General features: G+C 43.4%; 1 protein-coding gene and 2 non-coding genes across 5 annotated transcripts; 2 read left to right on the top strand and 1 right to left on the bottom strand.

Moving 5' to 3' along the window:
- Positions 1-6,427: 6,427 nt before the first annotated feature.
- Positions 6,428-21,349, bottom strand: SIRT4 (sirtuin 4). Of its 3 annotated transcripts, none has more exons than XM_046639006.1 (5): positions 21,307-21,349; positions 12,268-12,765; positions 9,464-9,758; positions 9,125-9,337; positions 6,428-6,892 (listed from the first exon to the last, which is right to left on the bottom strand). In XM_046639006.1, the coding sequence occupies exons 2-4, from the start codon at positions 12,762-12,764 to the stop codon at positions 9,185-9,187; spliced, it is 945 nt and encodes a 314-aa protein (XP_046494962.1). In that variant the 5' UTR covers position 12,765; positions 21,307-21,349; the 3' UTR covers positions 6,428-6,892; positions 9,125-9,184. The 3 variants fall into 3 exon arrangements, with proteins under 3 accessions (XP_046494962.1, XP_046494961.1, XP_046494960.1); XM_046639005.1 differs by lacking the exon at positions 21,307-21,349 and adding an exon at positions 17,632-17,678; XM_046639004.1 differs by lacking the exon at positions 21,307-21,349 and adding an exon at positions 17,358-17,602.
- Positions 20,836-20,976, top strand: LOC124227474 (U4 spliceosomal RNA). The gene has a single exon (XR_006885485.1). It is a non-coding gene; the product is annotated as a U4 spliceosomal RNA (small nuclear RNA).
- A 281-nt stretch (positions 21,350-21,630) lies between the features above and the next one.
- On the top strand, positions 21,631-21,771 carry LOC124227473 (U4 spliceosomal RNA). The gene has a single exon (XR_006885484.1). It is a non-coding gene; the product is annotated as a U4 spliceosomal RNA (small nuclear RNA).
- The last annotated feature ends 294 nt before the right edge of the window (positions 21,772-22,065 follow it).

Below are 22,065 nucleotides of genomic sequence, written 5' to 3'. Positions count from 1 at the left end.
GCATCACCCCTGGAAACAGTCATCCCTACCTGCCTCATGGCCTTCACCCCACCCTGCGCCCTCCAATAAAGCATCTGTTGAAAGGCCTCACATTTGGAGATTGTTTTATTCTCTACTACTGAACATACTAAGTCTCTTCCTAGTCCTTTGTGAGCATCATTCCTTCCAGCCTTGGAAGTTGAATTAGAAGGATATTTCCAGCAAGCAAGCACCATGAGACCTGAATAATGATTACCAACCACTGATTATTTACTCTGTGCCAGGACTGTGTGTCTCTAAATTGTTCGGACAGCCCTATTAGGTTTTGACACTATTAGCAAATCCTATTTTTTGAAGCTGAGGCTCAATAGGAGAGGTCACCTGCCCAACGCTACGCATCTAGGAAGTAGCAAAGAAGGGATTTGAACCCAGTGAGTCTGACAACAGAACACACACTCTTACACTACTCTGTGCTGCCTGAAGTGGTGGGCTCTTGTTTCAGTTTGAGCCAGATCTTGCCTCCGCTCATTTCTCTGCCTCCATTCCCAACTGTGTTAAACCATTTTTTCTGCAACTCTTTTTCTTTCTAAGCCCTTCAGAGACTTCACCACACTCTACAACCTGATTTTTACTTTGTAGTCATCAAATATAATAAACAATAACAGCTTCGACTTCTTGAGCACTCATTGCGTATCACTCTGTGCTAAGGGCTTTCCACACTTCATTTCATTGAACGTTCAAACCAGTTTTAGTGAGATCAATATTATTGAGCCCATTTTATGGATGAGGAACTGAAAACTCAGAGAAATTAAGTCACTTGCTGGAGGTCACACAAATGCCAGAGTCAGGATTTGACCAGATCTGTCTGACGGCAATGCCTGAGCTCTTAACCACTAAGTCATTCAGCCAAGTTTTTCTAGGAGGATTTATGACTACACTGGCGCTGAAATTCACCAGAGAGAGTGGGGAGGGCAGAATTAGAACTGAATTACGGGAACTGAATTAGAAAAGCAAAGATGAGAAGGAACAATGCTGACTATGAGAAGCCACCACTAAGCAGTTTTAAACCACCAGAGGCTGACAGAACAGCCTCCACCGTTCTGGGCGAACGTTCCACTGCTGGGCGAACGGTAGGCAGCAAAGTAGTGTGCATGGGTTTGTCCTTTGGTCCAATTTCTCCCTCATTTCATTCACCCATTAAATAAATATTTATTGAACAATCACTCTGGGCTAGGCACTGTACAAAATGCCGAGAATACAATGTATTGGGGGGCTGGCCTCAAGACAATGATTTATTGTTAGCAGCTGCCTGCAGCTTAGTCTTCTCTAAGGCTTTTCTTCTTGCTCTTCGAACCGGCATATGCACTGTTACACATGCTCCAGACCGTGCCAAGCATTTTGCACGATTACCTTGTCATCTTCACAAAAGCTCTACAGGTGTAGGTATTATTACATGCTCATTTTACAGACGAGGAAACCGGCTCAAAGAAGCAAGTGACTTGCCAAAGATCACCCACTCATAGGTAGCACAGCTGAGATTAGAAGCCACATCTGGACAATTTAGAGGAAAAGTGCTATCACACTGTGAACTTGCTGAAGGCAGAGTGAGGTGTCAATCACTTCTGTATCCCTACCTGCCCAGTACAATACTTGACACATAGGGGGCATGTAATACATAATTGCTGAATGCCCAGTGACCTATTGGTCAGTAGTGCTCAGGATTTTGGCAGGCTAGAATGGGACTGTTTTCAAATTTAGAGTCAACAAGTTTAGATTGAATAGACATTCTGTGCCACAGTAGGACTGCAAAGGATGCAAAATTAAGTTATACCTGGCCTCAGCTTTCAACGAACCGTAAAGGTCACAAATGTCTTTTTTCAATGGAAAGAAACTGCAAGCCCTTGTTTGGATGGAAGAAAGGTGGGATTTTAGGAGACTGTTGTTTATCCCATTTTTTTTGGATGACGAAACAGAGTCGAGTCACACAGTACTAAAAGCTATAGCTGGCTCTAAAAATATCCTCTAACTTAAAAACCTAACTCTTTTTCATTATCACAAGGGTTGGGGGAGAGAGAGTAAACTCTTTCAACAATCTGTTAATAAGCATCTGCTGGGTGTTCATTACAGGAAACGGAATGCGAGAAACACTAGTACAGTGGCTGGGAAGATTTAAATGCATAAATAATTAAATAAACTGGACTGAGGGTAATTTGAAGTCGGGGTTACATCCTACCAGCCACAGTACCTTCACAGCGCTTAGCACATCAAACACGCTCATTAAATAACCGCTCAGCGAAGATCCTAGTGCGGCGCAAGGGTTGTCGAGAAAAAACCACGCGGCCGTATTTACCTTTTCGGATCACGTGATCCTGTGCGCCCAACCCTGTCAATCCGCCGGCCACGCCCCAGAGTAGGAGGGATTTCTGAGTAGGAAATATGATTGGATAGCTTGTGGGCACGTGGCTCTCGGCTCCTCCTTTCTATTGGTGAACAGCAGCCCAGCCCCCGCACCATCTCCGCACCTCCCAGGCTCAGGCCCCGCCCTCTGACGCTTAGAGCCCGAGCCGGCGCAGGCGCAGTGGTTGGTAATGGTAGCTTGAGGCGGCGTTCCTGTGAGGTGGCGGCTTCCTAGTACTCTCTTCTCCTGAGCCAAAATCCAGCCGAAAGGACAGAGTGAACGATTCGACTGTGAAAAGAGGGCGAACTCACGAGGGTGTGACGTTGGGGACAACTTTGCTGTCGCGCTCATCCCTCTCTCGGTTTTCCCGCCGCACACACACACACGCCCCTCCTCCCCCAGCCTCCCCGTCAATTTCCGGTTGGTAATTCCTCCATTGCTTTTAGGCCGGGGAGGGACCGAGGGGCCTGGGACAGTGGGGCGCAGGGAATCAAAATGGGGCGAGGAGGAGGAATGGCCAACGAGAGAGGCGAGTGGATTTGGGGCGAGCCAAGGCCCTCTGGGGCGCCCCGAGTTCCCACTTGAATCCCCACCCCCACCTTCAAGAAGGAAAAAAAGAGTGGAGGGATTTGCAGTTCTGACCTCTATGCTTTTGCTTTTGTTTGGAATGCTTTCCTTTTTCTCGCCTCGTGATTGTCTCTTCATCTTTCAGGACCCAGCTGGGGTCACTTCTGGAAGTATCTTGAGCCTCGCCCTCTTCCCTCCCAAAGTTTAGTGGCTCAGTTACCCCACCGCGTTTCTAGAGCATTAAAGGAAGAGAGCGAGCTCAGAACTGGACGGAACGGGCTTGATTACTGGTCTGGTCACCCTAGGTGACCTTGGGCAAATTAAATAAGGTCTCGAAGCTTCAGGGTCCTAATCTTTCGAATGCAGTAAGTGGGCAGATGATAGGATTGTGGGAATTAGGTGAGTCACTGCGTTGTAAAATGCTTTCTATAGTGCTTGTTGTACAGTAAATGTTTAATATTATTACTTTCCCAAGGGAATAGAAAAGGATATTCACTTACTTTTTTTTAGAAGGGCTTTATTACATCAAGTAAGACTTGGCTCTTGTAATTTTTTAAAAAAGACAAACATTCACATGAAAAGGAAATGTGTCTCTGGGGAAGATCCTTATGAGTCTAGTTAAAGGAGTACTCAAGAGCGGACAAAGATTTGGCAGGTATGTTGGCTTCCCCTCCCACCATCTGCTCTCTTCCCACATCCTAATGATAATGGCTGACATTTGCTTCCCATGTGCAGGCACTGCTCTGAGCTTCACACACATGGTTACTTTGTTGGGTGTTTTGTGGTTTTTTTTGAGGAAGATTAGCCCTGAGCTAACATCTGCTGCCAATCCTTCTCTTTTTGCTGAGGAAGATTGGCTCTGAGCTAACGCCTGTGCCCATCTTCCTCCATTTTCTATGTGGGAAACCTGCCACAGCGTGGCTTGATAAGTGGTGCATACATTGGTGCTGGGGATCTGAACCGGCGAACCCCGGGCCACCGAAGCAGAGCACTCGAACTTAACCTATATGCCACCATGCCAGCCCCTACTTTGTTTAATCTTCATAACAACTCATGAGGTAGCTACTGTTACCTTCATTTATAAAGAGACTAAAATTAGATACAACTTGCCCAAGTTCATCTAACTGGCAAGTAGCAAGACATGGATGGAAATCCAAGTCTGTCTATACTATAAGAGCTTCAATTCCATGCTATATTCCTTTTCTAATGAATTGAAGAAAAAAAAAACACTTTCCCTTCTTGGATGAGTTTAATTTTTTTTTTCTTTATGAAATAGAATTTATCTGTTTTGTAACAAATCAAAGTGAAAAATCTGGATCTTAGAGCACCATCTTGAATCTTAAGGATAATACAGCTGGAATTAATTAACACCTGGTGGCAACCTGCGCTATTTGCAGGAGCAAGGTAACCAACTCATCCTGGTTTTAGCACTGAAAGTCATGCATCTCAAGAAACCCCTCAGTACTGGGCAATCTGGGACAGTTCGTCACCCCACCTAGGAGTGTTGAATTTCCTATAGGTCCTTCCTTTGGTCCTGTCAGGAAAAGTCCCAGCATTCACTGAAGACCGACCCCTGTGCATGTCCAAGATCTCTTGTGGAGTTAACTCTTAATAAGTGAACTAACGTGTCGTAAATGCTTTGCATAGTGCTTGGGATATAGTGTGCTCAAGAAATGCTGTTATTTAAGGGAGAGGTGAGAGAAGGATACTCAGTTTACAACAGCATAAAAAGAAGTAGGAGTTAGGGCCAGCCCGATGGCACAGCGGTAAGTGCGCACATTCTGCTTCTCGGCGGCCCGGGGTTCACTGGTTCGGATCCCGGGTGTGGACATGGTGCCACTTGGCATACCATGCTGTGGTAGGCGTCCCACATATAAAGTAGAGGAAGATGGGCATGGATGTTGGCTCAAGGCCAGTCTTCCTCAGAGAAAAGAGGAGGATTGGCAGCAGTTAGCTCAGGGCTAATCTTCCTCAAAAAGAAAAAAAAGTAGGAGTTAGTGCGAAGGAGGTTTCGAGTGTTATGTAGTTGTTTGCCTTTGTGACTTCTGCTTACGAAACTGTGATAGCAGAGCAGAACCGCAGCAGCAATGAGAAAGGACGTGACTGAAAGTCATGGCTAAACTAGGTTATGCAATTATAAGTATGCAACCTGGGTGGTGACAAACTGATAGCACCTACTAGTAGATGTTTGTTAGTCCAACCGAGGGCACTTACAGTGGGTTAGGAACTGCCATTGAGCAGAAGGCAAAAGATGTCAAGGAAGGCACCATGAGAAGCATCACCTTCAAGAAATACCAAGTTCCTCTTGAGACAAATTTTTTGGAAAGAATTCCATCTCAGGAGGAAATATGAACAAAATGAGCATTGCTAAGGTCCTCAAGACTTGGTTTCATGAATCATGCCAGCATCAAGGTGATGACAGAGCCTGCCTTCTCTCCCTGGCAACCTAACCTGCTCTCCACTGCCCACATTTTAACCATCTCTGGTCTCCTTGGCCAGGTGTACTGCTGGCTTCTATTTCTACTTCTGGCTGACTTCTTTCTAACCATAGCCTTCAAACAAAAGAGAAGCATTGTTGTTTAAAAAGAAAAGAACTGGGAGGGAAGTCTACTTGGGATCTAGTCCCGGCTTGGAAACCACATACCATGGCCTTAGGTAAGCCTGGAGCTTAGTTTCCTCAAAGATTAAATGAAGGGGGATGGACTAAATTTTCTCTCATTCTGTCATTCCATGCATGACTCCGACATTTTCTGGCAGAGAATAAGGGTGAGGAAATAGCTCATCCTCGGTGAGACACTCGAGGGCAAGAGGTTGTTTCTTTGTAGCCCTGGGACCTTAATACAGTGACTGTCAGTAACCATTTCTGAGATTTGTGGGTGAGAATGGCTTGACATTCAAAGACCCAGATTTGAATACAATTATTGGTATTGACTTTGGGTAACTGAGCAAATCTGATTCAAAGCACCTTAGGATCCTCACCTACAAAAAAGCTGGACTGAGATTTACAACAACCTCTGCAGAATTAATGACTATGAGCAAACCTACAGTTGTGCAGGTGAAAAGCACTCTTTGTGTTTTCAAGAGCTTAGATTATCCCAGTTAACGGGACTTTGCTTTCTAGGCGGGTGCAGGATGAATGTGTATTGCTTGCCCTAATTTTAGACAAAAGACTACCCGGAATAGTTGTGATTCTTTCAGCCGCTTCACTTTTTGCTGAGACTGTGCAGAAAGCTTTAGCCTGGTACAATGATTCTTTCTGGCTAAGGCAGTAATCAAACAAGTCTTGCTGCTTTCCTCGGCAAAAACAATTTAAGAGCCCACTTGGGAATTCACTGTTTCCTGTCTACAGGCTGGGTTCAAGGCAGGTGTCTTGTTCTGGCTGCTGAAATCAAGCAGAAATCCTTAGAGAACCATGTTACTAAGCCCCATTCTCTTTCACCTGATTAAAAAAAGAATAGAAATGTACAGCCCGCATACCTGGTATGTTATTAAAAAGATTCCTTTATTCCTTGGTTAAAAAAAATTCATTCATACCATTGCTCATCTTTTCAAAAAAAAAAAATGTATCAGAATGCTTCAGTTAAAAACATTTAAGCATTTGAGATTATAAATTAAGTCATTTCCTTCTCCCCTTACACCCTACATTAGTGAAATCCCTACATTAGCACTCCAAAGACCATTCTGGCCTACATATTAACCGGGCCATTTCTTCTACCTGGGGAGGTAAAAAGGAAGAGAAAGCAGTTTTCCTATCAAGAGAAGCTGCTGCTCTGAAAAAGTCTTTCTTCAGGGGCAAATCTCATCAGCCTGAAGAACTTAACTGCTTGGCTCTGAAACCGGCCCAGTTCAGAGACAGGCTGGCAGAGAGATGTTGGTTTGCTGCCCTCCACAGGCTGCCCTCAGTGAGCTTCCATTAGTTTGAGGAAGAAGGGATGAATTCTTAGGGATCTGGAAAAAAAAATGAAACAAGTTAATGCCAAAATAAGTAGAAAGTGGGGTGGGGGAAATGATTTTGAACATCAGCCTACCTTTCAAAAAACCATAGCATTTAGGACATGTAAAGATGGCCACTATATATTATTATGTGAAAACAGGACATAGTAAAGCATTATGCACAGCTTGATTCAATTGAAAACAGATTTAGTTATACTGGAATGTTGAACTTTGGTTATCTTGGGGGTGGGATTATGGGCAATTTGTATTCTATTCTTTTTACTTAACTGTCTGTTCTAAACTTTGTACAATAAATATGTATTATTCCAGTAATAAGAAACTAGAGGCTGGCCCTGTGGTCTAGTGGTTAAGTTCGGCGTGCTCCACTTTGGCAGCCTGAATTCAGTTCCCAGGTCTGGACCTACACCACTCGTGTGGCCATGCTGAGGCGGTGACCCATATACAAAATAGAGGATGTTAGCTCCAGGCAAATCTTCCTCAAGCAAAAAGAGGAAGATCGGCAACAGATGTTAGCTTAGGGTGAATCTTCCTCAGCAAAAGAAAGGAAGGAAAGAAAGGAGCTAGATTAAAAGTATATTAAAAAATGTTTGTGCCAAGGGGACTTGTTGGGTATAGTAATGTTCTGTTCCTCGATCTAAATGCTCTGCATCTTCATCAAGCTGTCCACTTATGATATGTGCACTTGGCTGTATGTATAGTATACTTCAATTACAACAGTTTTTAAAAAGTGGTTGTACAAGAACTCTCATTCATTGCTGGTGGGACAGTCACTTTGGAAGGCAGTTTGGCAGCTTCTTACAAAACTAAACATACTCTTACCATGCAATCCAGCAATCTTGCTCCTTTGGTATTTACCCAAATGAGTTGAAAACTTATGACCACACAAAAACCTGCACGTGGATGTTTAGAGCAGCTTTATTCATAGTTTCCCAAAACTTGGAAGCAACCAAGATGTCCTTGAGCAGAATGATGAATACTCTGAGTGTACAGGGGCAGGAGGCATATGGGAACTTGGCACTTTCTGCTCAATTTTGCTGTGAACCTAAAAAAACTACTCTAAAAATTAAGGTCTATTAAAAAAAAAAGTGGTTGTACTCCTCTGAGAATATACTAAAAGCTATTGAATTGTACACATTAAATGAGTGAACTGGATGGTATGTGATTTATCTCTCAGTAAAGCTGTTGTTTTTTTAAGTGGCTGTACTCATAGGTTAAAATAGATAGAAAGTACTGACACATGCTACAATGTGGATGACACTGAAAACATGCTAAGTGGAAAAGCCAGAGACAAAAGCCCACAGATTGTACGGGATGTCTAAAATAGGCAGAAACTGAAAGATTAGCTGTTGTCAGGGACTGGGGGCAACTGTGGTGGTGGTGAGGAGAGACTGCTAATGAGTACAAGGTTGCTTTCTGGGATTATGACAATGTTCTGGAATTAGACAGTGGTGATTAACGTACAACTTCATGAGTGTATTAAAAGTTAATTGTAGGGGCCAGCCCGGTGGCACAGTGGTTAAGTTTGCACATTTCACTTCGGCAGCCCGGGGTTCGCTAGTTCGGATCCTGGGTGTGGACATGGCACTGCTTGGCAAGCCATGCTGTGGCAGGCGTCCCACATAGAAAGCAGAGGAACATGGGCACAGATGTTAGCTCAGGGCCAGCCTTCCTCAGCAAAAAGAGGAGGACTGGCAGCAGTTAGCTCAGGGCTAATCTTCCTCAAAAAAAAAAGTTAATTATGGGGTCGGCCCTGTGGCTGAGTGGTTGGGTTCACGTGCTCCGCTTCAGCGGCCTGGAGTTTCACCGGTTTGGATCCTGGGCATGGACCTGGCACTGCTCATCAAGCCATGCTGAGGCAGCGACTCCAGAGCAGAACTAGAAAGACCTACAACTAAAATATACAACTATGTACTGGGGACTTTGGGGAGAAGACGGAAAAAAAAATGTTAATTGTCTACTTTTAAAGGGTGAACTTTCTGATATATGAATTATATCTCATAAAGCTGTTTTTTTTTTAAAAAACAGGAGATTTTGGAACATTGTCTTAAATAGCCATGTGCTTAGAATTTGAAAATCATAGTCTTTCAAACACTATAGCTTAATGCACATTAAAAAATTGGTTTTAATTAAGAATGGCCACACATTAAGCAGCCTAGAACCTTCTGTATTTTGTCAGTGCTCTCAGTTGACTGGAAACTGGCATCTGATATCTGAGAAGGCATTTACCTTTAGCAGCAGGATTCAAGTGGAAATTCCAGTTTCCGGCGCAGGAACATCAGGCTGTGGTCAGTGTGGGTCTATTAAAGGCAGCAACTCTCCACAACGAGAATCCAGTTTTAGACATGCCAAGCCATCCGACCGTGTGGGCCCAATGTTCAGTATTGCAATGGGTAGCTTCTTCTCCCAGGCAGTGAGGATAAACTTGTAACCAGAGTACACCTGTACCAGGAGAAGAGCCAGGTAAGAGCTTTCTAGATGCACAAAGAGAGAAACCAGGAGGGGAGCCTCTCCAGGGCTCCCTATCCCCCAAAAGGGACAGTTACCCCCTGCAACCAAGTCAGACACCTGCAAGGACGATCCCACAACCAAGAGGGAGTCGGCTTCCTTGACACGCCTGTGTACAAAGTCAACCTTGTCAGCGCTCACTGTGTCCCCGAAGAAAACGACATCTGGTTTCAGGGGGCCTCTACATCGAGCACAGGACGGGACCTGAAAGTTCTGGACCTCCTCCTCTGTGAGAAAGACATCGCCATCGGGAGCCAGGCCGTGGGCCTCGGCACTCCAGGTGGGGTTCAGGACCTCGAACCGCTCCTGCAGCACCCCGCGGGGAGTCTGTTCACCACAATGCAAGCAGAGGACCCTGAAACCAAAGAGGAGGCCGACTGAACCATCTGTCCTGGGAGGCACGAAGCTGCCGAAGATATTTCATCCTCGACCATTTTCAGCCCCTACATCATTGCTTTCTTTTTCTAACACCCAGTTTTTCTCCATTTTGGGAATACCTTTTCATGACTTCTTTGGCTACCATCGTTTGTTTCTCACCTTCCTTCCACTGCCAACCTTCTAGAACAAGTGATGTACATCTGTTTCCTTACTACACACTCCCTGCTCAACTTTCTGCTGGCTCATTTTTATCCTTAACAAAACTGCAAATGCTTTAGCAAATGATTTCTTTAGTGCCAAAACCAGTGTTTTTCCCTCCATCCTCTGCTCTCCTCATCTGCTGGAATAGTCACTGTCGGTCACCACCCTCTCTTTAAGACACATTCCCCCCTTGGTGTCTATGACACAATATCTTCTGATTCTCTTCTCACCTCTCTAACCAGCGGAACGTGAGCTCCGTGAGGGCAAGAACTTAGAGTCCTTTGATCACTGCTCTAGGCCCACCACCTAGGTCAGTGCCTGCATGCTGTGGGCACTCACTAAATAGCTGTTGAAGGAAGGAAAGGTGCTTTAGTTGGTTCCTCCTCTGCTCTTCAATCCTCCAGGCTGTTTTCTTCCTACGGTCCTCACCTTGGGGACTCTCCGTTTTCACTGCCGAACACCTCTGTGCTAATGGTTTCTCCCTCTATCTAAGACTCCTCTCCTGCTCTCTCCCAAACTCTAGTCCAATTCCAAGTCTTCTTGGCTGTCCTGTCAAGCTTCCCTTCTGTCTTCAACCTCGCCTCCCCAATTTCTCCATCACCATCATTTCTCCAGTTACTTGCGCTGAAACCCTTGGAAAAAACTAGTTACTCATTCTTCTCCTTTTACTCTTTTTCTAGTCAGCCATCAGATCATGCTGACTTTTTTACTTACAAGGCCCCCTGTGAAATGACATTAAGTCTTGGATTTGTCTTAAAATATTTAAGAAGAGACAGGGAGAGAAGGGATAAAGTAGACAAGATAAAACTCGTTGATAATCTAAGTGATGGTATATGGGAGCTCATTATACTATTCTCTTTACTTTTGTGGATGTTTGAAATTTTCATCATGAAAAAATAATTTTTTAATGGACCCATGGCCATCATTAGGTCTCTCTTTGTCCTGATACCGCCTTAATCTAGGTCCTTCAGGCTGACCTCCCTGAGCCACTCTCTCTAATCCTGTTTAGCCTTCCTCAAATGCTATTTTTATCATGCTGTTTTCTTGCTCAGAAACCACTAATAGTCCCCTTTGGTCTCTCACAATAGTCCCAGATTGCACTGCATAATTTTCAAATGCATCCATGATTTGGGTCTAGCCTTCCCAGACAATCTGACCCAGACAATCTGATTTCATACTAGTCTCTACAGAGGCCAAGCCAGATTCCTCTGGGCTCTAGAAATTCCTTTCACAGAGAAAGCCTTCTTTCCTGCTCTTTGCCTGGTCAAACCTGAGTCAGTCTCAAGCCCCACCTTACCCATAAAAGCTTTCCTTATTACTCCAATCTTTACTAAATCTGTTTCTCTGAACTTGTAAAGCTTGTCTATCAAGGATTATACAACTTAACAATCCTGTATAGAGCTGTTTGTCATTAAACCTGTTGTTTTTGGGTCTCCCCCTAAACAGATTGCAAAGTTCTCACACATAAAGTAGACCATGTTTTATATTTTGGCTTTAACCCCTCCACACCAACAAGTAGCACACCAGTACACACCACATGTTGCAGGCACCCAATAAACATTTTACAGTTGGCAGACTGATTTTAGTTCTCAGCGGAGGATCTCTGGGGCTTAAAGATAAGGAAATGGTCTGCAATTAGCTACAAGTTATTGCCGGGGCTACATGTGTTCATTCCATCAATGTTTATTGGGTTCTGACTATATTTCAGGCTACACTGTGTTGTGTGTCAAGGCCCCTGAGACCCAGCAGTGTGTAGCATGTGCTGCTGGTGCTCTGCTCATAGTCCCCTCAGGATACCCTAGAGCCACTGCACACAGTGGTCCTATAAGCAACTTTCTGCATCTCTCTTGCCTACGGTGTTCTCTGAACAAGGAAGGCTTCTCAAGAGGAGCAGAGTCAGTGTTAGGGAGTTAATTCCCCAAGAGTGACCCTCAGCCAATGAGGGAAGGGAGACGGTGGATAAACACCCCATCTTCCTCAACTTTCAGTGAGACAATTCTGAAACATGCTCCAGACAGTCTGGGGGGGTCCCTCGCAAAATTAAGCCCCAGCTGCCCAAAGCAGTAACCATTCATTAACCTACCCTTTTCTTGGCTTTCCTCCCTTCCCTGTTTCACTTCCCCACTCCCTCACTGAGTTTGCTGGGATCAACTCCAAAATGAACAACTTGCTCCCAAATCCTTTTCTCAAGGTCTAATGAAGACGACAGTGATCAAGACAGCCAAAGTCCCCATTCTTACGGAAGCCTACGTTTCTGTGTTCAAACTATTTAGGCCTTCCTGCACCTGTGCATGCATCCATGGAGTTCTGTCAGGCGCTGACTCCCTGCCTTGGTGTGCAAGGCATCCACATTTTGGGTCACCAACCAGTACAGCTTGCCGAGTCTCTCCCAGTTGCTCAAAGCCAAGTGTGCAGGGTTAGGTTGGTGGGAGGAGAACTGGGGCCAGCCCACAAAGTTTCTCGCCCAATACCTCTGGCGGATTGGAGCACTCCGTATAAAATCCCCATGCTGGATGGGCCTCCGGTCAGTGCGGGCATAAAGTCCCACCTTTTCTGACCTGTAGTCTGGGATCCCCGACTCAGTGGAGATTCCTGCCCCTGTCATCACTAGGAGTCTTTTGGAAAGGGTGATGAAGCGCTGTAGCTCTTTGACTTTCTCAGGGTCCAGAGGAGGACTTGGTGGCACAAATAACCCAGTGGATCCATGTGAGCACTGCCGGCTGAGGTTCACCAGCCAGCGGCCTTTTGCTGTCCTGAAAGTCAACCCAAAGCTCATCCTCATTCTAGAGAGAAAGAAACCTCATGTGAGAAACTTTTGCTTGTTTGTTGAGGTATAATTGACATGTAGCATTATGTTAGTTTCAGGTGTACAACATAATGATTTTGATATTATATATATTATGACATGATCACCACAATAAGTCTAGTCAACATCTGTCACCATACATAGTTAGAGAAAAATTTTTTTCCTTGTGATGAGGACTTTGAAGATTTATTCTCTTAGTAACTTTCAAATATGCAATACAGTGTTATTAACTATAGTCACCATGCTGTACATTACATCCCCATGAATTGTTCCATAACTGGAATTTTACACCTTTCGACCCCCTTCACCCATTTCACCCACCCTCACCCCCTGCCTCTGGTAACCACCAATCTGTTCTCTTTATCTATCAGTTTGATACTTTTGGGTTTCTTTTTTAGAAACTGGTTTTTAAAAACAAAGGTAAGGGGCCGGCCCCGTGGCCAAGTGGTTAAGTTTGCACACTCTGCCTCGGTGGCCCAGGGTTTTGCCGGTTCGGATCCTGGGTGTGGACATAGCACCACTCATCAGGCCATGCTGAGGTGGCATCCCACATGCCACAGCTAGAAGGACCCACAACTAAAAATATGCAACTATGTACTAGGGGGCTTTAGGGAGAAAAAGGAAAAATAAAATCTTTAAAAAAAAAAAACAAAAAAACCCAAAGGTAACCATCACCTAATAAGTGGATAAACAAAATGTGGTCTATCCACACAATGGAATATTATTCAGTTATAAAAAGGAATGAAGTTCTGATATATGCTACAGTATGGATTAACATTGAAAACATTATGCTAGATGTAAGAAGCCAGTCACCAAATGACATATATCATATGATTCCACTTAAATGTCCAGAACACGCAAATCTATAGAGACAGAAAGCAGGCCGGTAGTTGCCAGGGGCTGGAGGAAGGGAGAATGTATGAGAACTTCATTAATTTTATAGCCGAAAAACAATAGTAGGATCTAGGCACTGAATATCAACAGCTGCTAACATTACAAAAAGAGAGAGAACCAGAATTATGAGACTCTTGATGGAACAGCACACCACCACCCAAGATGTGGTCTTGGAAAAAAAATTGAACTTGACTCTGATCAAGTCACTAGAGCTAATTAACAATTTATAGGAAATACAGAGGCCAAAGTAATGTGTTAGATGATACCATTTGTCAATCAGCAAAGTCAGACTATGGGAAACTACAGGACAGACAAATTGGTTTCTTCAACAAATAAACTGTGAGAGATAAAGACAGAGAGATACGAGGCGGGAATTATAGATTAAAAGAGATTTAAAGACATACCAGCCAATTATAATACTGTGGGCCCTATTTGGATCCTGATTCAAATACACTTTAAAAATATGACATAAGACAACTGGAAAATTTAACATTAACCAGATGTTTGATATTAAAAAATTAGTGTTGGGGCTGGCCCCGTGGCCGAGTGGTTAAGTTCGCGCGCTCCGCTGCAGGCAGCCCAGTGTTTCGTTGGTTCGAATCCTGGGCGTGGACATGGCACTGCTCATCAAACCACGCTGAGGCAGCATCCCACATGCAACAACTAGAAGGACCCACAACCAAGAATATACAACTATGCACCAGGGGGCTTTGGGGAGAAAAAAGGAAAAAATAAAATCTTTAAAAAAAAAAAATTAGTGTTAACTTTTTAATATATGACAAATGGTATTGTGATTTTTTTTAAAAGTCCTCATCCTATAGAGTTACATACTGAAATATTTGGACGAAATGATATATCTGGGAGGATTTGTTTCAAAATATTAAGGGGGGGTAGATAGGAGTATATAAGTGAAGCAAGATTAGCCATGAATTGTTAATTGTTGAAGCTGGGTGATGGGTTCATGAATGGCGGTTCATTATATTATTCTATCTCTGCAATAAAATTTTAAAAAATAATAATAATTCTTTAGAGGAATGTCTGGATTGAAGACGTCCTAGTGCATCCAGGACAGTGGAAGTGCAGGAATGCTAAAAGCCATGAGATGAAGGAAAATGCTTATTCTTTTGAATATTTTAAAAGTTTAAGAGATATGATCAGAAAAGTGAGAAGAAAAGAAAGAATGGAGAAGTTTGAAGAGAAGCTAAAATGTGGAATGTTTTACTTTAAAGGTAGACAAAACTCCAACATCTGGACTATATCGACAGTCATATAGTTTTTTGGAGAAAACGTACATGAAATTAAATGCACAAAGTGAATTAGGGCTGGTAATTTTAAAGTCTGCCTCTTTCACGTTGCCCTTGATCTAGACAAAAATGAAAGCAAGGGCACATGATTATCAACACTACAGTGATAAACAGGGGCTAGGGTTGGCCTAAAAATATATAGACAAACCCTAACTAACTTCTAGGCAAGAAATCACTAATAAAAGAAATCTTGGGTGGCGTTGCCCCAAAAAAGTCCACCCTAAATGGGATTTGGGAGCAGGTTACTGATGAGATTTCAAGACTCATCCAACTTATATCTGAAAGCTGCCAACCCAAAAGGTATCTAATAATCAGTAAACCTGTACACTGAAATGTTTTATGAGAAGGGTGAGGAGAGCCAAAAGCATGATATTGAGAAATGGCTGGGGAGTAGGAATTTGTTGGCATTGCATACAATACTGTCTTCTGAAAGAGAATATCTAGGTATTAGAAAAATGTATTGGAAGGGGCCGGCCCGATGGTGCAGCGGTTAAGTTTGCACGTTCCGCTTCTCGGTGGCCCAGGGTTCACCGGTTCGGATCCCGGGTGCCGACATGGCACCGCTTGGCAAGCCATGCTGTGGCAGGCATCCCACACAGAAAGTAGAGGAAGATGGGCACGGATGTTAGCTCAGGGCCAGGCTTCCTCAGCAAAAAAGAGGAGGATTGGCAGCAGATGTTATCTTAGGGCTGATCTTCCTCAAAAAAAAAAAAGAAAAATGTATTGGAGTATGGGTTTTTATATAATCTAAGAAAACTACCCCTGCAGACCATACTACTTCCAGCGGTAGATTTCATGTTTATCTCAACAACCTATTGATAATGAATGAATGACTTCAGTACCTTGAAGGATGGCCCCCAAATAAACAAGAATATCTTTCACTGGAAAGGTACAGCCCCCTGCCCCCTACACACACTTAGAGTGTATTTATAATCTTATTTTGTAATCCAGTCTGTTGTAAAATTTGGAAGGGTGAGCCAGCTCAGGATCTGATAATTCAAGGATGTATTGAACACTGGGGCTCCAGGCTTTAGAGACAACTGACCCTTGCCAGAGGTATGCTGGTAAACTGGCTTCCCTCATACCCTCCCCCTCAAAAAAGAAAAATATCCCATAATGGCCAATTTCAGGCCACCAATGGTTTAACAAATGACTAGCAAATTCCTGAATATTTAACAATTGATCCTCACTGGTACAAACTGATTCCAGAACACCCTCCTGGGTCCCATGAAGTCCAACCTGAACAACAAGCCTACCTTTTAATTACCTTAACAATTTGTTTTGGTCAACAATTTCTAATACCTTCCACATATTAAAATCTTGTCTCCATACTGGACTATTTCATAACAGCCCAAGCCATCTTGTCTTCCTAACCTCTTAAGAACCCACAGCTACAGCTCTACTATGCCAGTGGCCATGAGATGGAAATAACGGAAAATGGCTGGTGAATCTGCCAAGCCTTTCTGCATCTAAGGGAAACTATGTATTTTGGTTTATTTAAAAAAAAAAAAAAAGAGGGCTCGCCAGTTGGCACAGCGGGTAAGTTCACACGGCCCAGGTTCGCCTGTTCGGATCCCAGGTGTGGATCTACGCATTGCTTGTCAAGTCATGCTGTGGCATGCATCCCACATATAAAGTAGAGGAAGATGGGCACGATGTTAGCTCAGGGCCAGTCTTCCTCAGCAAAAGAAGAGAAGTGGCGGCAGACGTTAGCTCAGGGCTAATCTTAAAAAAAAGGGGGGGGGGCTCTAAAAAATAAAGTCTATTTTAAAAAAGAAGGAAGGTAAAGCAAAAATTGGTAAAGCAGGATTCTAGCCTAACTTAAGGCCTATTCTGTCTCTCCCAGAAATACATGGCTGGTCAGAACTGAATTCCTTATAAACTTCAAAAGGTTAACGGCTTAGCCCCAAATCTTTTAAATCCCTTAATAGTCCATTGTCATTCTATCTATGATTACATCTAAATATGTCTCTGCAAGAGGAATACATTTATATTTTTAGTGAATACCATCCCTTGGGGACTGTGTGCTCCATAAACCTACTTCTATTTTATAAATTAGAATGATCTTATTTCTTCATAACCTAAGAGAATCACATATGACTTCTAGCATGCCGGGTGTTGATGAAGTGGTTACTCAGACTTTTCAGGCTTTTGATTTTATTAATGTAATTAAGCACATGCACACATTTTATTCTTTCGTTTTCCCCATATTCTTTTAGCTTACCCTCAATTGCAAACTCTGATACTTGCACACAGCAAAGAGTATTGAGACCAGACAAGACATTCTACCCCCGCGGGTCAGCTTTTCTAGTTGTAAAAACAAGGCTTTGACATATTTGATGTAACGCAGAAATTCTCTAGTGACACGTACCCCGTATGTAAACATTATTTTATGCTCTGCTCTCCAGATCTGGGTTCAGGACCCCAATTTCTCCTTGACATTCCGCAGCAACACGTGAACAGCTAAACAAATACATAGTCCCGATTCTTGAGACCACAGGGCTCGAGAAACCCCGCTGAAAACACGCTCTCCTGGAACAGCTGGTCTCTCTCAGGTCCCACCAAAGGGCAAAAAGGAGAAATGGAATCTCTTACAAGAAATCCACAACTTGTAGAAACCTGCAGCCCGCACAGAACACACTTACCTTTCACACTTTCACAGCTTAAAGGACACCTTACGCCCCGACAGTGGGACTGACCGGCCCTATTTGCATTCTGGGAAATGTAGTTCATGAAGCTAAAGTGATACAGAAAAAACTACAAGTCCCACAATCCTCTTGAGGGACTCAGATTGTCCAGTAGCGCCCCCTGTCCGCCTCTCCTCTAAGGTTCAGAGGCTTGAACCCTGGTTCGCGATGTGCCTTTCTCACCTAAGCCAGCAAGTTGTCTCAGAGAAGCGGTTAAAAGCTTGGACACCAACGTCCTGAGTGCAAAACAGTACATCCGAACAGCGCTAATTTAGGCATGCATTCTCCCTTAAGATGGAAGCTTTAATAATGCAAGATTTGACTCATCCTCAACTTCAATGTTTATGGTCCTTTCCACTCACCGTGACAGAATCAAGTTCCCACCTTGCAGTGGGTTGTGACTACATTCTTTCACAAATATATGAAAAATTGTTTTTACAATTAATATGAACAATGAAAGCCAAATATAATATATAGGGACTAATGTGTTTACTCACTTGGCTTCTTAATTTCTCATCTCGTGTTTTTTTTTTTAAAGTTTGGCACCTTAGCTAAGGACTGTTGCCAATCTTTTTTTTCCTGCTTTTTCTCCCCAAATCCCCCAAGTACATAGTTGTATATTATATATTTTTTAGTTGTGGGTTCTTCTAGTTGTGGCATGTGGGACGCCACCTCAGCGTGGCCTGATGAATGGTGCCATGTCCACGCCCAGGATCCGAACCAGTGAAACCCTGCCCAGCCCAAGCGGAGTGCACGAAGTTAACCACTCGGGCACGGCCGAGCCCTGTCATCTTGTGTTTTTATTAAATGAACCAACACCACGCTTGGCTTTCACTCCCAGAGATTCCGATTTAATTTGTGTGGGGAGACGCCTAGACGTCAAAGTCGATTTACAAACTTTCCAGTTGTTTCTAATGTGTTTCCAATGAGAACTGCTGCTCTATAGCATCGCCTAAATAAGATATCAATTTGTGGGTGTCTTGGAACATAATCAAAGGGCAGCCAGCGGGGACCTTGAAAACCACCTAAGGATCCCCTTCCCCCATTTTAAGATGAACTGAAGCTCAGGGGAGTAGTACGGAGGCCGGAGTCAGAGTGTGAGTCCCGGCCCTCTCATTGTATGCACCGAGGTAAATATTGGTAAGGTAAATCAGTCCAGTAGTTTGGCAGCAGTACCTCCAGCAACAGCTGGGATAGGTCACTAGCTGTAAGATTTACTAGGTGGGGAGGATCACCTGACATGAAGGCCTTTTGTGCCTTAGTTAGCATGACCACATCAGCTGAAAGAAAGGACCAAAGCACAGAATAGAAACTTTTGCCAAGTCAAAAAGTTGTAATCTAGAACGTTTTCTCCACACATGGTGTTTGATCAAAACCTATGGAAATGCCAAAATGGTGACATTCCCCCCCCCCCCCCCGGTCAAATTTTATTATGAAACATTTCAAACCCGTGTTAGTTTTTTAGTTCTCCAAGTGGAATGAGCATCATTAATAGGGATTGGCTGGACATACAGGACTATTGTGCTTTTGGGCCCCAGAGAGTCTCATGTTCTGGGGAGAAGTTAGCGGAGTTTTCCATTTTTCTCATAGCATTGAAAAGGCGTCTGTGGAGGGTGAAGGCATCCAAGACAGCTGGTGAAACACACGATTTCCCTTGATAGCTACTGACAGAGTGTAATGAGCCATCCAATCAAGACATTCTCAAGGGCTGAGATGTTCTTTGGATAACCCTAGTCTTTTATTTCTCACAACTCCACCACAGCGGACATTAATGACTAACTCCTTGATTGGATTAAAGTAAAATAACCTAAATCAGCTCGCTAGTCTTTTCCTTTTTCCTGCTGGTTTTGCCTACCCTGGCAGTTATGGCTGTGACCAAACAAATAAATAAATAACTACACATTAGCATCAAACAGGTCTTTAAAATGCCATTTTTGCATCCAGATGATGACAACACGAATGTTCACTGAATGATACTTTGAATGTTTCATGTTCAAAATTTTTTACAATAAAATGGGGAAAATGTCAGTTTCTCGGAGCTACTATTTGCATCTTAATGAGTAACAAAAACCAAAAGTATTTTGGAGACTATAGTTCAGGGAGAAAACAAGGCCAGATATAGTTTTCTAACAGCTTTCCACTTGCTGAGGGAAAATAGGCAATGAAAGTGAAAATTACTTCAAACTTCATGAACTGTGGCTATTTCTGCAGAAATAACCTCTTTCTTTCAGCCCCTCTCCTCTGAATTAACAAGTCCACAGAAAACTCTTTTGTATTAAACATGGAATTACCATGCGATCCAGAAATTCCACTTCTAGGTATATACACAAAAGAATTGAAAACAAGGACTCAAAACTGACGTTTGGATGCCAACATTCATAGAAGCCTTATTCACAATAGCCAAAAGGAGGAAGGAACGCGTGTCTATAGAAGGATAAAAGGATAACAAAATTCCACAGAATAGAATATTAGGTATAAAAGGGAATGAAATTCTGATATGTACTACAACATGGGTGGACCTTAAAAACATTATGCTATGAAATAAGCCAGACACAAAGGATCAAATATTGTATGATTCTGCTTATATGAGGCACTTAGAGTAGTCAAATTCACAGACAGAAAGCAGAACAGGGGTTGCCAGGGACTAGAGGAGGGAGGAATGGGGGCGTTAGTGTTTCATAGGTACAGAGTTTGGAATGATGAAAAAGTTCTGGAGAGGTATAGTGGTGATTGTTGCAAACACTGTAAATGTGCTTAACGCTACTGAACTGTACCGTAAAAATGTTTAAATAGTAAATTTTATGTTATGTATATTTTATCACAATTAAAAAAAACTTTTAGAGACATAGTTACACTGGGAAATGGGAGCCAAGTGAACAGCATCCTGATACTGAGTCGATTCCTCATCCGCCCCATTCATTCTCTGAATTAAGCTATTAGAGAACATCTCTCCCATAATGCTTTGCTTCATTCTCCACCAAAACATAGTTACATCAAACAACTGAATCTTCAGAAACAGCTTATGCATTCCGAGAGCTCTTCATGTGTTTATATAATGTCCAACCAAACAACATTTGAAGGTTTTTCCAGGCGACTCAAACTCCTCTTTCTGAAATAGGAACCTTGCTTATTGGGGGTGATGCGTAGGGGGCGTTTCTCGTTAGCTTTGCGCAGTGGCAGTATCGTAGCCAATGAGGTTTATCCGAGGCGCGATTATTGCTAATTGAAAACTTTTCCCAATACCCCGCCGTGACGACTTGAAATACAGTCGGCATTGGCAATTTTTGACAGTCTCTACGGAGACTGAATATTTTACGTTATAAAGAAAAACATGGTTTCGATTGCGGGTTTTGTAGATTCTATGCGTTCGCTTCTGTAAGTTTTCTAGTAGTCAGCGTGTTAGTTTGACTACGATTCGTTTTTGGTTACAGGTGTTGATCGATTCCAGCAACTCAGATAAGCAAGTCAAGTTCCTTTTTTTTTGTTCTCGTGGGCGTATTTTCTTATGTTCACAGTGCGTTTTCTCTATTTTGTCTTCGCCACGCTAACGTTTGAGATTTTAACTACTCACAAAATGCCCACCCTAGCCCCTGCCTGCCCAGTTTCTGCAGCCTCAGCCCCAGCGACTCTTACCTCTTCTGCTCACCCGGGGTTTCCACGCCTTCCCGCGACTCAGTGTTTCTCGCTCAAAATTGGAGTCAATATGGTTGTCTCTGTGACGTCATGGTGATTTGCATAAGGTTCCCCAGCATCCTCAGCGGATGTACACTTGTTTCCAAAACCTGAATGTTTGACACTAGATGATCCAACAACAAGAAGCCTCTCACGCAGACGGGCCTCAAATCTGACTCCGCGACGGGGAACGTGTCATATCCAAGATCTGGCTGGCAGTCGCTCACCCTCAATGTAAGGCTATTGTCATCCGTAGGGGAGCGGTGTGGCTGCGGTTTACTCTCTAGCTTTGCGCAGTGGCAGTATCGTAGCCAATGAGGTTTATCCGAGGCGCGATTATTGCTAATTGAAAACTTTTCCCAATACCCCGCCGTGACGACTTGAAATATAGTCGGCATTGGCAATTTTTGACAGTCTCTACGGAGACTGAATGTTTACGAAGTTCAATGAAAGCGGTTAAGAGTTAAAACGTGTTTGTTCTTGTGTTCTGTTTCGGTAGTGTTTGCCTTCGCTTTTGTTCGGTTCGCCTATGTTGGGTGCTGTCTTAGATTTTGGCGGGTTATGTGTGACATTTGCCCTTGTTATAGGAGTACGTGCTTTCTTTATGTCTAGAGGTGTACCTGGAGGCCTCTCACTGCGGAGTGCGTGCGTTTGGTTGTAAAAGTTGTATTTTCTATCAAAAAGCTCACAGCTATCGAATGAGTCCATCTCCGTCCCGGA

The sequence above is a fragment of the Equus quagga genome, chromosome 15 (genome assembly GCF_021613505.1).
Source record: "Equus quagga isolate Etosha38 chromosome 15, UCLA_HA_Equagga_1.0, whole genome shotgun sequence".
Taxonomy (NCBI): domain Eukaryota; kingdom Metazoa; phylum Chordata; class Mammalia; order Perissodactyla; family Equidae; genus Equus; species Equus quagga.
This window is presented reverse-complemented; position numbering and strand designations above follow the sequence as displayed.

Bases quoted from the DNA above. Each gene is read 5' to 3' on its own strand.
- SIRT4 (XM_046639006.1), bottom strand. From the start codon at position 12,764: ATGAGGATGAGCTTTGGGTTGACTTTCAGGACAGCAAAAGGCCGCTGG. The intron at 9,759-12,267 runs GTGCAGGAAGGC...CTTTGGTTTCAG, and splicing joins CTCCATGGATGCATGCACAG to GGTCCTCTGCTTGCATTGTG. The intron at 9,338-9,463 runs GTGTCTGACTTG...CTCCTGGTACAG, and splicing joins TTGTGGGATCGTCCTTGCAG to GTGTACTCTGGTTACAAGTT.